This window comes from Pelophylax lessonae, assembly GCF_965119305.1.
Source record: "Pelophylax lessonae genome assembly, chromosome: 6".
NCBI lineage: Eukaryota > Metazoa > Chordata > Amphibia > Anura > Ranidae > Pelophylax > Pelophylax lessonae.
In genome coordinates this window covers 68,348,062-68,366,853 of record NC_138773.1, presented here as the reverse complement: position 1 = coordinate 68,366,853, position 18,792 = coordinate 68,348,062, and the positions used below count along the sequence as shown (strand labels likewise).

Here is an 18,792-nt window from a genome sequence, read left to right as displayed (position 1 = left end):
TCTATAAACTATGGGATAGACATATGGACATTTTTTTTTATCGTTTGTACCAGTAATGGTGGCGATCAGCGATTTTTAGCAGGACTGTGACATTGTCGTGGACAAATCTGACACTTTTTGGGGACCCAAATACAGTGATCAGTGCTGAAAAAAAAAAATGCACTGTTACTGTATAAATTACATTGGCGGGAAGGCGTTAACACCAGGGGCGATCAAGGGATTAAGTGTGCTCCTAGGGAGTGCATTCTAACTGTGGGGGAAGTGGATGCACTAGAGAAAGAGAGAGCTAAGCTGAAACACAAGATCTCTCTCTTCCTCTGTGACAGAACGGCGGTCTGCCTTGTTTACATAGGCAGACCGCCGTTCTGTCATTCCATCAAATGATCGGCGGGTCCCGGTGGCCATCGGAGCCACCAGACTCGCTGACTGGCTCCCATCGCATCTGCCAGACTCGCTGACTGGCTCCCGCTGTGTCCCCCAACCCCCCCACACCCCCACACACACATCTCCTGCACAAAATCACATGCATTTACATGATTATGCGCACCCGGGCTGCCCTGCCGCAGTATATTTGCAGCAGGTGGTCCAAAAGTGCTTAAAAGGAACAGGATCTTTTTTGGATAACAAACACTTTAAAGTTGAAATAATGACATGGCCCCGTTTCTCAACTGACCTTAACCCTATTGAGAATTTGTGGGACCTTCTTAAACAAGAGATGTATGGTGAAGGAAAACAGTAGACCTCTCTGAACAGTGTCTGGGAGGCTGTGGTTGCTGCTGCACAAAAAGTTTATTGTCAACAGATCAAGAAACTGACAGACTCCATGAATGGACTGTTATTGGAAAGAAGGGTGGCTATATTGGTCACCAATTTATTTAATTTTGAAATGTCAGAAATGTTTATTTGTAAATTTTGAGTTGTTTATTATTCTCACTTTAACAGATAAAAATAAACAAGTGAGAAGGGAAAAATTTTCGTTTCTCATTTAGGGCTCTTTCACACGGGCGTTCCGATCAGATCCGCCTGTCAGTTTTTAGGCAGATCTGATTGGATGCCCCATTTAGCCCTATGGAGCAGCGGATGTCAGCGGTGACATGTCCGCTGACACCCGCTGCCATCCGCATCCGATCCTGTCCGTGAAATCCGGACGGATGGAAACCCTATTTTCCATCCGTCCTGGGGATCGGATCGGATGAGAGCGGACAGGCAGTCCGCTCTCATCCGATAACCCATAGAGAGCAGCGGGGCTCTGACACCTCCCTCTCCGCACACAGTGCGGAGACGGAGCTGTCATCCGCCGGCTCAACGGGGATCGACAGATCGATCCCCGCTGAGCAGAGCACGGTCCGCAATGGAATGCGGACCATGTGAAAGGGGCCTTAGTTGCATAATAATTCTGGACACTAATAGTTGTCCAATAATTGAAAACCTATGAGTGCTTAATTTACTGCATTTTGCAAATGATGTTCCTCTCTTTATTGAAGAAGTGTGACAGGGGCTGTTATAACGTGGGCTTGTGTCAATGAATGCAGGCTTTTTGCAAGACCCCTTTCCACAACACTAAACCAGCAAAGAAATGATATGCACACAGTCTAGTTCAGCGGACCTACCGGTGAAATCACAGGATGGGTTTAGGGTCATAGCGCTGAAAAGCAACAGCACCACCTAGTGGAGAGAAGCACAAAAGACATTAGAAAATGGAAATGATGCTAAGGTACAACATGCTATTTAAAGGATAAGTTCACTTTTACAGAGAAAGAAAAAAAATAAAAATAAAAAATGTACATTTTTATTTCTGCTAAAATATGTTCATTTTTTATTTTTTCCTGCAGGAGCCTGGAAAGATTTGCAGCCTAGATCAGCAGATCACAGGTGCAATGTAGGCTCCTGCAGACATGTCCTCTGGCTTTCAGCCCATGCTTCTGTATTTACTTTCTTAAAATGCTGGAGGACATCAGTGACCTACGAAAGCGCTTATTAGCACCCCCCTCCAGCCCACTAAATACTACAAGTCTGTCTGCTGCTGTGGAAGACGGTACTTGTAGTTTTATTCATTCATAGGATATTGTGGATGGATGATGGGATGTGCGGGTGGAGCCCCGCTGTTTTCAAAACAGGACTGCGAATGCGGAGAGAAGAATCCCCGCCTGGAGAGGGGCCAGGAACAGGTTTCAAAGGTTGACTTAGCCTTTAAAGCAGGGGTTCTCAACCGGTGGCCCGCGGAGCCCTTTGAATTGGCACAGACCTCATGCTCTGGGATGGTGGGCCGGCAAGTCCAGATTTCGGGTTGGTGACCCACCATCCCAGAGCATCGGAGCGGATGGAGCCAGCGCAGGAGGAAGCAAGCGGCCAGGGAGGGAGCAGGAACTGCATAAGCTGATGCTGCCTCTGTAGCGCCATCTCCTGTCCCAGGCAAAGTGCATTTGGGTTCACTCTGCCTGGAACAGGAACCTTTCTAACAGCCAAGTGATGCCAGCAGAAGCTGAAAGACAAAAAGGTCAGTTTAATAAACGTCACATTGTTTTGCAATGGGCATATTATTTATTAAACATCATAGTTTTTAAAGGGTAAACTATTTATTAAATATCATAGTTCTGAAATGGGCATATTAGCACTAAAAGGAAAAAAAGGAAGGGTCATTAGGCTGCTTTCATGCAGCTTTCCAGCATGTTAGCTGCACTGGGCCATAGACTTCTCTTATTATTATAGCCTGCGGGTTGGTGCGCTTTCTGGTATAGTGTCAGGGGTCACAATGGCGACCCCACCCCATGCTCCAGGGGCCCGTCAGCCTCCCTGTCACATTGTTTTAAACTAAAGCTGGATACACACTATACAACTTTTGTTGGTAGATTTCCTTTACATTTACCTTCAACTATGTAGTGCAAGGACCTGCCTGACTGCATACAAATTGAAAGGGTTTAGATTTGATCTCATATTATATGGTTTTGGTAAATCTAAAGGAAAAAAAAATCTAAAAACAATTGTATAGTGTGTATGGCCCATTAGAAAGGAGGTACGGCGGGAGCGGCATATACAGGAACTGGTCCTCTACATTTTCCTCCTGCAACCGGCCGGCTTTTCCTCCACTCCCTGCCGCCGGGACTGTGCGGCTGCAGGAGGAAAATGTTTATTTTGCTATTCGGAATAACAAATTTGAAATTCTGAACCATTTCATTTTGGCTTGTGACCGGTTACCCAATCATTTAACCACTTTACCACCGGAGGATTTTGCTGTCTTACGTCCCGGCCACTTTTTGCGGTTCGGTGCTGTGCGACTTTAACTGACAATTGCGCGGCCGTGTGACGCCATACCCAAACGAAATTGACGTCCTTTTTTTTCCCACAAACAGAGCTTTCTTTTGGTGGTATTTGATCACCTGTGCGATTTTTACTTTTTGCGCTATAAACAAAAAAAGAGCGTTTATTTTGAAAAAATAACAATATTTTTCACATATTTTTATATGAAATTCCCCCCAAAAAAATGTAAAAATCAAAATTTTTTTACATTTTTGGCCAATTTGTTTTCTGCTACATATGTTTGGTAAAAAAAAAAAAATCACAATAAGCGTATTTTGATTGGTTTGCGCAAAAGTTATTGCGTTTACTAAGGGAAAGATTTTTGTCATTTTTGGTGTTTTTTTTTTTTTTAACGAGTAATGGCGGTGATCTGCGATTTTTTTTGCGGGACTGCAACATTGCGGCGGACAGATCGGACCCTTGACTGACATTTTTGACACTTTTGGGGGTACCAGTGACATTTCTACAGTAATCAGTGCTATATATATGCACTGTTACTGTAAAAATGACACTGGCAGGGAAGGGGTTAATTTTTATTGGAGAGGGAGGGGTTAATGTATGCCTGGTGCTTACTAACGTGTGTGGGGGGAGGTGACTGAGTGACACAGGGACAGATCGCATGTTCAGCTATGCTGAACCCTGCAATCTGTCACTGCCTGTCACTTAGGAGATCCGCCCGCTCTGTTTACACATGGATGGAATCGAGCCACTTTGCCGCAGTACAGTCCCAGTGACTGGTCAGCAAGTGGTTAAGTGGCCCTCGCTCTTGAAAAGGTTGAGCATGCCTGCTGTAGAGCATTGCACCTGTGATCAGCAGATTGTAGGTACAATGCCAGGCTACTGCAGATTCTCAGTATACTGTCTGTACGCCCGATACAGGCAGGCAGTTACTGAATTGCAGGAAGAATCAATTAACTACAAAGAGTGCTCACCGGTGCACTTGCAGTTCATTGAGAACTAAAAGCCGTCAACCGTGGGGGATGATGGTAGTTGTAGTTCATTCATTCACAAAACTCTGTAAATGAATGATGCAGCTGTGTGGGCGGAGCCTCCGCACGGCCACGCTCTTTTTCATTAGTGACAACAGGTGTGGGGAGAGGATCCTCCATCCACTGTCAGAGGAGGCAGGAGCTGGAACATGATTCCATCCTAAATACACACTCGCCTTTATGCTGCAGCATTGCTGTAATGGTGCAGCTGTCCCCTGCTAGTTCTATTACTGAGAACTGAGTGATCACATGACCCCTGATTGCTCAGATCTCAGTCTGCTCTAAGCAGCCAGTCACCACTCAGCTCCTCCAGCGCTCACTGAAGTGCCAGGCTAAGAGGGAGGGGGGGGGGGTGTAGCGGTTGGCTTCGTTTAAACACCACGGCCTACCTGAGTATTGTTGCTGTCCATCCCTTTATGACTACAGTGTACCCATCTTCTGATGGCTCCTTCCAGCAGGATAATGCACCATGTCACAAAGCTCAAATCATCTCACGACTGGTTTCCTGAACATGACAATGAGGTCACTGTACTCCAATGGCCTCCACACTCACCACATCTCATCCAATAGAGCACCTTTGAGATGTTGTGGAATGGGAGATTCGCATCATGGATGTGCAGTCGACAAATCTGCAGCAACTGTGTGATGCTATCATGTCGCTACGGACCAAAATCTCTGAGTAATATTTCCAACACCTTGCTGAATCTATGCCATGAAGAATGAAGACAGTTCTGAAGGCAAGCAAGGTGTACCTAATAAAGGGGCCGGTGAGTGTATATACCATATGGAAAGGAAAAGGATTGGACGGCTGCAAACCCATACAATGCATACAAAAATTTATTGAAAAAACATCAATAAAAACATGGCACAATTGGCATAATGGCAGGGAAGGAGGGAAGTCGACGCGTTTCACACGTAAACCTGCTTTGTCAAAACCATACCTGTGAACTGCTGTGGAAGTGGAAAACCTCTGTAGTAGTTGATCACTGCTGTCTTGCAGGACCTGTGCCAAGCAGCTGCTATACGGGGCTCATTCACTCAGCATGGGCACCATTCACCTTGCATTTTTAATAATTAAAAAAAAAAAGCATTCTCTGATTGAATGCGGTGGAGAGGCGGGGCTATAACGTCATGATCTCCACCACATCCAATCAGAGAATGCTTTGCATTTAGTAGGAAAAATACAAAGCCTCCTGTGAATGGCACCCGTGCCAAGTGAGCGACCCCCTGAGGTCACTATGCAGCAAGGCAGCCTCAGAAGAGCGCAGCCATCAGTGTAGTAGTGGTGACTACTACAGAGATTCTCCACCTCCATAGAGGTCCCACGGGCATGGCATATGTATACTTACATTGATCCAAGCTGGAGCAATGTGACTATACAATAAAATCCATTCCTGGGGTACAGTTAGGCCTTCACTGATCAGTACAGTTCAATGTCCATGCTGTGAATGAGCCCTAAGCCTCCCCCTTTGCATGGTGACACGTTACCTTGGTGACAGGTCACCTTTAATCCCTGGGAGACAGCCAGTCCCCGCTACACTTGGGGTAGATACAGCTTTATCCCCCCTCCATCATCCAAACCAGTCCGTACACTTCCAGCTCTGACACCGCAATGTAAACAACACTCACCCGTTCAGATCTCAAAGCACGCTGACCTCACCCAACAATTTACAGCTGGGTATAAGCTCAGCCAATCACAAGCCTGTCTGTTTAGATTGACACAGCTCTTCGCCAATCGCAGCCCTGCCCACGCATAGGCGGAGTTAAGCAAGCAAGAAGGTCGGCATGGTGCGGCGCACGCAACGTGCTTCCGTTTACAGCGTACGTACTATTTTTGACCGTGCGTCCCACCGTAGTTCGCCATATTTGGTATTGGCAACGTGTTATGCCAATCATTGGAAAGTAGGGACAGGACTTATTGTTGGTGTTTATAATCAGTAGTTGTGCCAAATGAGACAAAGGATGTAAAGTAATCCATAGCAACCCTTCTGTAATTGCTCTTAAGTACTGAAATTGAATTGCAATGATCGCTGTCCATACACAACTTTAACCGTTTTCAACTAATGTTACTTTGGAGCCCATTCAGAGCTGTGTATTGCAGCAACACACAATAAACCATGCGTTACTGCAATCCCTGGTGATAAACTAAATGTGTGCGATTTATTTTGAAAAGGACCCCAATTCACTTAGAAAGAGCAACACAGCACACATATGTGAGCCATGGTGCAGGTCCACTAATATAAATACTACCTTACTGCAAGACATGTTAATTCACAGGGGATGATGTGCCACAATAGTCTGAATGGCTATTACAATATATAGGTAACAGACATTCAGCAATAGATACAGACAGACAATCAGTACAATACACAGGCAACAAAGGGGGAATCAGTAAAATACACAGGGAACAAGTACAATATACAGGCAACAAAGGGGATATCAGTACAATACGCAGGCAACATGCAGGGAATCGGTACAATACGCAGGCAACAAACAATGAACCAGTACAATGCACAGGCAACAAATGGGCAATAAGTACAATGCACAGGCAACAAACAAGGAAATAGTATAATACACAGGCAACAAATGGGCAAAAAGTACAATATACATACAACAAAGGAAGAATCAGTACAATGCACAGGCAACGAAGGGGAAATTAGTACAATACACTGGCAACAAACAGAGAACCCGTACAATACACAGGCAACAAACAGAGAACCCGTACAATACACAGGCAACAAACAAGGAATCAGTGCAATGCACAGGCAACAAAGGGGGAATCAGTACAATACACAGGCAACAAATAGGGAACTGGTACAATACACAGGCAACAAATAGGGAACTGGTACAATACACAGGCAAAAAAGGGGGAATCAGTACAATACACAGGCAACAAGCAGGGAATCAGTACAATACACAAGCAACAAACATGGAACCAGTACAATACACAGAGACAGCAAGCAAGAAATCAGTACAATACACAGAGGCAACAAGCAGGGAATCAGTACAATAGACTGGCAACAAACAGTGAACCAGTACAATACAGACAACAAATGGCTAATAAGTACAAGACACATACAACAAAGGGGGGATCAGTACAATACACAGGCAACAAACAGGGAATCAGTACAATACACAGAGGCAACAAACTGGGAACCAGTACAATACACAGGCAACAGAGGGGAAATCAGTACAATACACAGGCAACAAATATGGAACCAGTACAATACAGAGAGGCATCAAGCAAAGAATCAGTACAATACACAGAGGCAACAAATTGGGGACCAGTACAATACACAGGCAACAAACAGGGAATGAGTACAATACCCAGGCAACAAGTTGGCAATAAGTACAATATACAGACAACAAAAAGGGAATATGTACAATGCACAGGCAACAAACAGGGAACCAGTACAATATGCAGGCAACATACGGCAACAATTAAGCATGCCGGCAACATATGGACAGGCATCACAATATGTGGGTAACAAGTGGGCTGTTGTTTCAATATGCAGGTAACAAGATGGCAAATGTGACAATATGTGAGAAACCAACTTCCAGTTGTATTAATACATGGACAACAATGAGCAGTCAGTACAACATGTGGGCAACAAACATCAACCATTACAATTTGCGCAGCTCATATATCTGGTGTCACTACTCCTATTACCCAATCAGTCTCCGAGCTGAAAGAAATGCCAATGGGCCCAAACAATCCCAGGGAATTAGTACAATACACAGGCAACAAACACGAAATAAGTATAATACACAAGCAACATAAGGTACTATAAACAGGAAATAACCAGGCAATCAGTCCCATACACAGGCAATGAATGGGTAATCTGTATAATATACAGGCAACAAATTGGGAATCAGTACAATACACAGGCAGCAAAACAACCAGTAGTTATACTGCACAGGCGAGGAATGACCAATCATTACAATACACATAATAACACATAAATGCATAGCTTAAGATACTGATAAAGTCCAAACTATATTGAAAAGCATTTTTAAGAAAAATAGTCCAAAAAGTGCAAACCCACACAAGAAAGGTGTTGGGAAGGATCCGTCACCAAGGAAATGTTATAAACTGACCCTTACCTCAAGAGATTGACTACTTGGTCAAAAGTAGTCAGTTAAGCTTAGAAATATTCTGCTCCAACTCTCCACTCATATGAGGGAAAAACCTCTAGCATGCTGACACGATCCACCATAGATAGACTCTTACAGCATATGCATGTAGGGATAAGCAGGAAGAAACTTCATTGCGCAGTATTACTCAAAGAATTTATTGAAAAAAAGCCAAAGTACTCACAAACAGCAGCGTTAAAATCACATGTAAATCCTCATGGTATTGGGGATGTTTCCAACTGGTAGTATGACACAGATGTCATCAGGGGTGTGGTCAAACATAAACGTATCACTCAATTTATATGGTAGAGGCCGGAAACAGAAATAGACGAAAACACCTTTACAAAACACGGAAAGGAACCTGCAGCACTATTGAAGAAAACATGGAAGAGAAGCTGTGCAGTATTTCCTCAAAAAGGATTTGTGTCTTCCTCCCCTTTAGAAGGAATTTATTCTACAGTTTCTCGATTCCTCCATGAGGCCTAAGTACTTCTGGTTCCAGGGTTCCTATTACCTGCAGTGTCGTAGAGTAGCCATGGGTGCAAAATTTGTGCCAAGCATGGCCAATTTATTTATGGCCAAGTGGGAGGAGATGTCATTGATGCCCCTCAGAGACCTGAAATTATTCTCTGGAGGAGGTACATTGATGACGTCCTCCTCCTATGGGATGGGGATATGGAATCCCTGAATTATTTTTTATGCCAGCGTAACGATAATGACCGTGGGATTATTCTTTAACATGAGATGAGTAAGGAGGAGGTTAATTTTCTTGATTTGAACATTAGAGCACTGAATGACAGATTGGTGACTTCTACCTATTTTAAGGACACTGACTGTAATGGTTTTATTAATGTGAAGATCTGCCATCATAGAGTTTGGCTTAAGGCCATACCGAAGAGCCAGTTCCTACGACTGAGGAGGAACTGCACTTTTCGTGAGGATTATTTAAAAGAGGCAGACACTTTGAAAAAACGGTTCCTTGAAAAAGGTTGTGACCGTGTAGAGCTAGATCAGGTTAATCAGGAAGTAGATAACCGGGATTGGATTGATATTCTAGCTCCCCGTACTAAGAAAGCAAATGATCATCCATCCAATTTTTCTCTTAAGTTTTCTTTTTTTTTACCTCATATTCTACTCAAAACTTTGTGGTTAAAAACATATTCAAGAAATACTGGGATGTTCTCAGGCATGATAGGGCTTTAGGCCCAGTCTTACCTGTAGTACCAGCTGTCATTTTTAGGGGAGTCCCCCCTTGAGGCTACAGATCGCCCCTAATGTAACTAATCCTCCTAAGAAAATGGGTTTTTTTAACAAATGAATCCCTGTAGGAAGTGTGCAGACTAGCTGCCTTAAGGATAGGAGGTATACCTCCTTTTAGTCCAATGCACCTTCCAAATCGTATAAGAGTATTTTCTAACATGCTCATCAAAAAATGTGGTGTATATTATTACCTGTCCATGTGGGTTAAAATATGTTGGCCGCACTATTCGCACTTTTCAAGTGCAAATAAAAGAATACATTGCCAACATAAAAAAAGGCTTTCCCAAACACAGCTTTGTAAACATTTTGACTCCCACCATAACAGGAATCCTAAGGGTATTTCCTTTATGGCCATAGATCAATACCATCCCCAATGGAGAGGTAGCTATACTAGGAGGGAAATCTCCAAACTTGAAAAAAAATGGATTTTTTTGTTCAGAACTTATAGAACCCATGGTTTAAATATTGGGTGGGATATTAATGCTTTTATAAATAATAGGTAATTACCATTGCATCTGTTATCTGTTGATATATTGAGTCTTTTTATTCATTTTTTAAGATAATTTTTTTATTCAATTTATTTTTTCAGCTTTTGACTTTTGAAGTCTTTGACATTTACAGGCGGTCCCTGGGTTTCAAACATACAATTTACAAATGACTCCTACTTACAAACAGAGGAAGGCAACAGGAAGTGAGAGGAAATCTACCCCTAGGAAGAGAAATTCACTCTTGTAAGAGCTATCATGGGAAAAAAGGTGCCTCCGCTGAAGCTTTATCACCAATCCTTGCCTCCACAACAAGCCAAATTTTTCAAAATCCAATCGTCACAGGGACAAAAAGTAAGGTGAAATTTTCTGAACAGGGGTGCAGACAGAAAAACAAATGTTACAGGGGTGTTAACCCTTCCCTATGCTATCCAAAAAACGTAAAAATTATTTTCTTGGCTGGAGTTACACTTAAAAAATTTACCTGTTCCGACTTACAAACAAATTCAACTTAAGAACAAACCTACAGACCCTATCTTGTTTGTAACCCAGGGACCACCTGTAAATAAATTTTTATAAATACATTTTTTTCCTTCTTCTTGAATTATATGATATTGCAGATGTTTTCAATGTTTATGATTAAAATGTACTCTTATTGGTAATATATTTAGAATTTTATTATGTGCATTACGTTGTAAATGTTTCCAACCATTAGATGGCGATATAAATATTTCCCATTGAGGGTTTATATATAATGGGGACGTTGCGTGATATTATATTTTTGTTTATTTTTTTTTTACTGTTAGCTCAAGTTTTTCATTAAATATGATCTAGCTTATTCTGTTATTTTTTTCCATTATTTGTCTAATGGACTTGGTGATTTGAGATTTGCCATTTCCGTTAATGATATATAGTATTTCACCAGATGTTATTGGTATTTTCTTTGCTCAGAACGCATTTGCGTCCCTTCCGGTTAAGTGATGCGTCATTTCCGCTCTCTGGAACAGATTTGCATTACTTCCGGTATAGTGCTGTTGGTTCCTTTCCAGGTTTTGTAATGGCGTTTTTGTCTATTTCTATTTCTGACCTTTACCAGTGATACGTTCATACGTGACCACGCCCCTGATGACGTCTGTGTACCATGAAACACGTTGGAAGGAGTCTGGTCACGTGACGTCGCCATGCTGGGTAGTTGGCCATACTATCAGTTGGAAACATCGCAGTACCATGAGGATTTACATGTGATTTTAACATTGCTGTTTGTGAGTAGTTTGGCTTTTTTTCAATAAATTATTTGTAAGAATTACTGCGCAATCAAGTTTCTTCCTGCTTATCCCTCCCTACATGCATATGCTGTGAAAGTCTATCTATGGTGGATCGTGTCAGCATGCTAGAGGTTTTTACCTCATATGAGTGGAGAGTTGGAGTGGAATAATTCTTAGCTTAACTGACTACTTTTGACCGAGTAGTTCATCGAGCTGGTGGATGTTAGAGACCTTGCGCTCCTCCACCTTTCATTTGAGGATGACCCATAGATGCTCAATAGGGATTAGGACTCGAGACATGCTTGGCCAGTCCATCACCTTTTTCCTCAGCTTCTTTAACAAGGCAGTGGTCATCTTGGAGGTGTGTTTGGGTTTGTTATCATGTTGGAATACTGTACTGCGGCCCAGTCTCCGAAGAGAGGGGACCATGCTCTGCTTCAGTATGTCACAGTACATGTTGGCATTCATGGTTCCCTCAATGAACTGTAGCTCCCCAGTGCTGGGCGCACTCATGCAGCCCCAGACCATGACACTCCCATCACCATGCTTGACTGTAGGCAAGACACACTTGTCTTTGTACTCCTCACCTGGTTGCCGCCACACACGCTTAACACCATCTGAACCAAATACATTTATCTTGTTCTCATCGGACCACAGGACATGGTTCCAGTAATCCCTGTCCTTAGTCTGCTTGTCTTCAGCAAACTGTTTGCGGCTTTCTTTGCATCATCTTTAGAAGAGGATTCCTTCTGTGAAGACAGCCATGCAGACCAATTTGATGCAGTGTGCGGCATTTGTCATACGTCTATTTCCCAAAGACAATCTCTGGATATGATGCGGAGAACGTGCACTCAACTTCTTTTGTCAACCATGGCGAGGCCTGTTCTGAGTGAAACCTGTCCTGTTTAACCGCTGTATGGTCTTGGCCACCATGCTGCAGGTCAGTTTCAGGGTCTTGGCAATCTTCTTATAGCCTAGGCCATCTTTATGTAAAGCAACAATTCTTTTTTTCAGATCCTCAGAGAGTTCTTTGCCATGAGGTGCCATGTTGAACTTCCAGTGACCAGTATGAGAGAGTAAGAGCGATAACACCAAATTTTACACACCTGCTCCCCATTCACACCTGAGATCTTGTAACACCAACGAAACACATGACACCGGGGAGGGAAAATGACTAATTGGGCCCAATTAGGACTTTTTCACTTAGGGGTGTACTCACTTTTGTTGCCAGCAGTTTAGACATTATTGGCTGTGTGTTGATTCCTTTTGAGAGGACAGCAAATTTACACTGTTGTACAAGCTGTACACTCACTACTTTACATTGTAGCAAAGTGTAATTTCTTCAGTGTTGTCACATGAAAATATATAATAAAATATTTACAAAAATGTGAGGGGTGGACCCACTTTTGTGAGATACTGTAGCTGCAGTATTTTAATGTAAAATGTACTTATAAGCTGTGGGCAGTGCAGGGGGGGGGGAGGGGCTAATGAACATTTATTTTATATTACTGGATTTAGTAACACTTTAATACATTAAATCACATTGCTGATTGCATATTGTACTTGTTTGTAGCCTAAATACTGAAATTTGCACTTAAAACTGTAATTTTGTACCTTTTGGAAATGCCAGTAAATTTTGGGTGTCATGTCAGTAAATTTTAATCTGGTAGGTTGGCAACACTGCACATATTACAGTAAAAAACAGTAAATGCTTGTTTGGCTGTACTTCTGTGGACCACAGGAGTGCACATCATTCTGCCCTCCTGTGACCCGTCACAAAGGCGGTCCAGGCTGGGGCAAGATGTAAGATTCTGGTACCTTTGGTACCCTTATTGCCCATTTTCCTTTTCATATTGCGTCCCACCTGTTTAGTTAGGTGGAACGCATATACCTTTAAGCCGTATGACATCATCACTGAGCGCCGCTCTGTGGCTATTTCAATCGCCGGCTTTCTCTCTCAGGTTGTTCGTTCAAATCGCATGCTTACAAGCCTTGTCTTATGCTGCCGGAGCCTCCAGCTATTCTCTTTACCTGGAACAGACCGGAACCTCGATACTGATCCCGTATCTCGTTACCGGATCACTCCCTCACTACCGGACCCCTCTACTTACTAACCTTACTAGTGATAAGTACCCCACAGGGGATTCCTCCATAACAACCTTACACTATCTACTTCTGCACATTAAGGACTGTTACTATCTATGCATTACTTATTCTATCATCTGCACTGTTACATAGATTGCTAGCTCTTGAGTCTACTACCATCTATCCTTGCACTGGGTTAGTCTCTCCTGTATATCATCTGCTGTCCTTACCACCTATTACCATACATGATTACTAACCTATCTGCATCCTACCTATTACCGTCTATTACTCTCCTGAACATTACTATCAAGTGCTTATCATTGCTATCACTGCTCACCCCTGTCCCTTCAGCACATCACCTCTATACTGTCATATACATCCTATCACTCCAGGAACATCTTATTGAGTGTGTGTATATCTGTATGCTGAAGCAGGCGGGTCCACAGTGATGAGTCTGGAGAGTTGGATCTGGTAATTCAACACATCTCTACATGACTACTGAGTGGAGATTCTGCAGCTGCAAATCCAGCTTACTATAAAAACACAGGAGCGTTACAGATTGAACGAACCCAAAAAATGGATTCAGCAGAATTACCCACTCAAGTGATACAATTAACACAAAAAGTAAATGCATTAATACTTGCTCTTACTGAAGTAAAAGATGAAAATCAGACTCTGAGACAGCAGATAACCCGTCTCTCACAGCTTACTGCTGCTCAGCCCCCTGAACCTAAAATAAACCCTCCTCTAGTGTTTACAGGTGATCGGAAAAAATTTAGTGAATTCAAAAACGCATGTCAATTGCTTTTTTTGCTAAAACCTCGTACTTACCCTACTGATCAAATTAAAGTCTGTACCACTATCTCATATTTAACGGGTGATCCACGGGCCTGGGCAGACTCTCTCTTTGAGAAAGATGATCCTCTTCTCAACTCCTATCCCTTATTCCTAGCGGAACTCGCTAGCTTATATGAAGACCCCAATAGGCAGAGTACTGCTGATATCCAATTGAGGGCTTTAAACAAGGAAGGAGACCTGTTGAAGACTTTGTAGCAGAGTTCAAAAGATGGACCCTTGATTCAGGGTGGAATGATACATCTCTGCGAACTCAGTTCAGGCTCAGGTTGTCAGAAGCCGTTAAAGACGAGCTCGCCCGAGCGGATTTACCTGGCACTTTAGATGCCTTAATACAACTTAGTATCAACATTGACAGGCGACTGCGAGAAAGAAAGGCTGAGAAAATGGGAATGCCATTGTCCAGTCCTTCTCGGATTTCGGCCGTTGACCCTACTCCTATGGAGGTAGGAACCATACGCCCACCTTTATCGACCACTGAACGAGCCAGGAGAAGATCCAGAAATCTCTGCATGTACTGCGCATCCCCGGATCATTTGATAAGCGTCTGTCCCCTTGTCCACAAAAAAGAGGGTGAGTGTTCACATGTCTTACTAGGGGGATTAACGACTTCCTTTTCTAATCCCTACCTCTTTGTTCATTTGACATTGCAGTGGGACCAGACTAGGATCACCACCAAGGCTATGATCGACACAGGATCTTGTGGGAACTATATCGATACACGTTTTGTTACTTTAAATAAAATACCTATTATTTCAAAACCTAAACCTGTCTCTGTTAGTTTCATTAACGGTATTCCGTTATCTTCTGGTCCAATCACCAATCAGACACAAGCACTCCTTGTCACTGCTAACGAGTCTCATATGGAGACCACCACTTTTGATGTACTACCTTCACCACATTTTCCCATTATTTTGGGACTTCCCTGGTTACACATACATCAACCAACCATAGATTGGAAAACACGGACTCTAACCTTCCCTTCTCACTATTGCGAGATCACGTGTAACCTCCCATCTTATGGAAAGATCCTGTCTGTAGTGTCAGATGAGATTACACCACTATGCTATCAGGATCTGTCCGAAGTCTTCCTTGAGAAAAATGCTCAAGTGTTGCCTCCCCATAGGGACTATGATTGTTCTATCGATCTACTCCCTAATAGCAAATTGCCTTTCGGCCATGTTTATCCTCTTTCACAGGATGAACTTTCTCATCTCAAGGAATACTTGGATGAGAATTTGGCGAAAGGGTTCATCAGACCCTCTACTTCTTCCACAGCTGCAGGACTTTTCTTTGTCCGCAATAAGGATTCAAGTCTTAGGCCTATTATTGACTATAGGCAACTAAATACCATTACGATAAAGGATCATTATCCTTTACCGCTCATTCCTGAACTCATTGAACAAGTGCGTGGGGCTACTTACTTCTCTAAATTGGACCTAAAAGGGGCATACAACCTAATCCGAATCCGTGACGGAGATGAGTGGAAGACAGCATTCAGAACCAGATACGGATTATTCGAATATCTTGTGATGCCTTTCGGGTTGTGTAATGCTCCCGCAGCTTTTCAAAGATTCATAAATGACATCTTCAGAGACTTACTTTGATGTCTGTGTTGTGGTATATCTGGACGATATACTTATCTATTCTCGATCTTTGTCTGAACATATAAAACATGTAAGACTTGTGTTATGCAGATTACTCGCACACAACCTATATGTGAAATTAAAAAAATGCCTATTTCATAAAGAAGAAATACTATTCCTAGGATACATCATATCTAAAACCGGAATCAAGATGAATATGAGCAAGATATCGTGTATTCTGGATTGGCCTATACCAACAACTCGTAAGGCATTACAGCGATTCCTCGGATTTTCAAACTTCTATAGGAAGTTCATCAAGAACTTCTCTGCTATTGTGAGACCTCTCACACAACTTACAAGTATAAAGAAACCATTCAAATGGTCAGAAGAAGCAAATGGAGCTTTCCGCTTGTTAAAATCAAGCTTTACTTCTGCTCCCATACTACGCCATCCAGACCCATCCCTCCAATATATTCTGGAGGTAGATGCGTCAAACATGGCAGTAGGAGCAGTTCTCTCCCAACGACCAACAAATACTTCACCACTCCACCCAGTTGCTTTTTTCTCTAAATCACTAAGCAGCCCAGAGGTGAATTACCCAGTGGGTGAAAAAGAGTTGCTTGCCATAAAACTGGCACTAGAGAATTGGCGACATTTACTTGAAGGTACCCGATTACCAATACTCATATATACAGATCATAAAAATCTTCAATACCTTCAGACTAACAAAACTCTTTCCCACCGGCAGGTACGATGGTCATTATTCTTCCTAAGATTCAACTTCCTAGTGACCTACACACCTGCAGACAAAAATAAAAAAGCGGATGCGCTATCACGATTAACCGAAGATAACTGCACTGAAGTTCCTTCTATTCCTATAATACCCTATGAACGTATTATTGGTGTTGTTCGTTCCCTGAAGGAAGAGATTTTGCAGAGTATAGGATTGGATTCACCTCCACCACAACTAACTACTGATGCAGAAGGCTTCCTCTACTACAACGACAAACTCTACATACCCCCTACTATGCGCACCAAGATCTTGGAATTGTCACATGATGTGCATATGGCAGGACATATGGGTATGACTAAAACCCTTAATTTGCTTACCAGGCAGTTTTGGTGGCCTGATATGAAGACGTCTGTACAAAAATTTGTTTCTTCATGTGACATCTGTGCAAGGTCCAAAATTGACCCTACAAAACCATCTGGTCTACTCTGCAGTCTACCAATACCCCAGGTTCCATGGGAAGTTGTGTCCTTAGACTTTATAGTAGAACTACCACCTTCCAAAGGATTTAATACCATTCTAGTGTCAGTGGACCATCTGACAAAGATGGCACATTTCATCTCTATTCGCAGACTACCTAAGCAAACAGCGGAATTACTAATGAAACATGTGTTCAAGTTACATGGAATTCCAAAAACTCTTTTATCCGACCGTGGTTCACAGTTCATCTCCAAGTTTTGGCAAGCTCTATGTCACATACTACGGATTGAGCGAAAGCTCACTTCTCCTTACCACCCTCAGACCAACGGACAGACTGAAAGAGAAACCAGTGCTATAGGCCTTCCGGAGCCGGCCTTAAGGGGGGGGGGGGGGTACTGTAAGATTCTGGTACCTTTGGTACCCTTATTGCCCATTTTCCTTTTCATATTGCGTCCCACCTTTTTAGTTAGGTGGAACGCATATACCTTTAAGCCGTATGACATCATCACTGAGCGCCGCTCTGAGCGGCTATTTCAATCGCCGGCTTTCTCTCTCAGGTTGTTCGTTCAAACCGCATGCTTACAAGCCTTGTCTTATGCTGCCGAAGCCTCCAGCTATTCTCTTTACCTGGAACAGACCGGAACCTCGATACTGATCCCGTATCTCGCTACCGGATCACTCCCTCACTACCGGACCCCTCTACTTACTAACCTTACTTGTGATAAGTACCCCACAGGGGATTCCTCCATAACAACCTTACACTATCTACTTCTGCACATTAAGGACTGTTACTATCTATGCATTACTAATTCTATCATCTGCACTGTTACATAGATTGCTAGCTCTTGAGTCTACTACCATCTATCCTTGTACTGGGTTAGTCTCTCCTGTATATCATCTGCTGTCCTTACCACCTATTACCATACATGATTACTAACCTATCTGCATCCTACCTATTACCGTCTATTACTCTCCTGAACATTACTATCAAGTGCTTATCATTGCTATCACTGCTCACCCCTGTCCCATCAGCACATCACCTCTATACTGTCATATACATCCTATCACTCCAGGAACATCTTATTGAGTGTGTGTATATCTGAATGCTGAAGCAGGCGGGTCCACAGTGATGAGTCTGGAGAGTTGGATCTGGTAATTCAACACATCTCTACATGACTACTGAGTGGAGATTCTGCAGCTGCAAATTCAGCTTACTATAAAAACGCAGGAGCGTTACACAAGATTGCAAACATATGGTCAGGATCTGCCCACATGCCTGGACCGGCACCTGGCTCAGCCTCTCAGCGAGCCGCTAAGAGCTTGAGCTGGCCATTTCTGTCCCCTCCAACAGCCAGCCCAGCGCTCCAGTGAGTGGGGGGGCAGAGCTGACACCGGTGACTGACAGTCACCAGCTCGCTGTTTAGGGAGTTCTGAGAACCAAGCGATCGGTGACCGGTTCTTGGACCGATGCTGCATCCAACTCGGTGAGGTCAGCCCCTCACAGGCAAAGTGACGTACCGGTAAGTCACTAGCCTGTGAGGATCTGGGGAGCGAGCGCGTGCCGTCGGAGGCGTGCTCCCGCTCCCGCGCGGTCACGGACCCCCCCGCGCGTGTGAGCGGCGGACC

The 18,792-nt window shown here is 43.2% G+C and overlaps 1 protein-coding gene across 1 annotated transcript in view; it reads right to left on the bottom strand.

Annotated features, from left to right (window-relative positions):
- ASB8 (ankyrin repeat and SOCS box containing 8) overlaps positions 1 to 1,660 on the bottom strand; it is a 29,224-nt gene extending 27,564 nt beyond the window's left edge. The window contains exon 1 of the mRNA XM_082262081.1: positions 1,611 to 1,660. Coding sequence (XP_082118207.1) covers positions 1,611 to 1,641 — 31 coding nt within the window. The 5' untranslated portion in view covers positions 1,642 to 1,660. The remainder of the gene's footprint in view (positions 1 to 1,610) is intronic.
- Between the last annotated feature and the right edge of the window lie 17,132 nt (positions 1,661 to 18,792).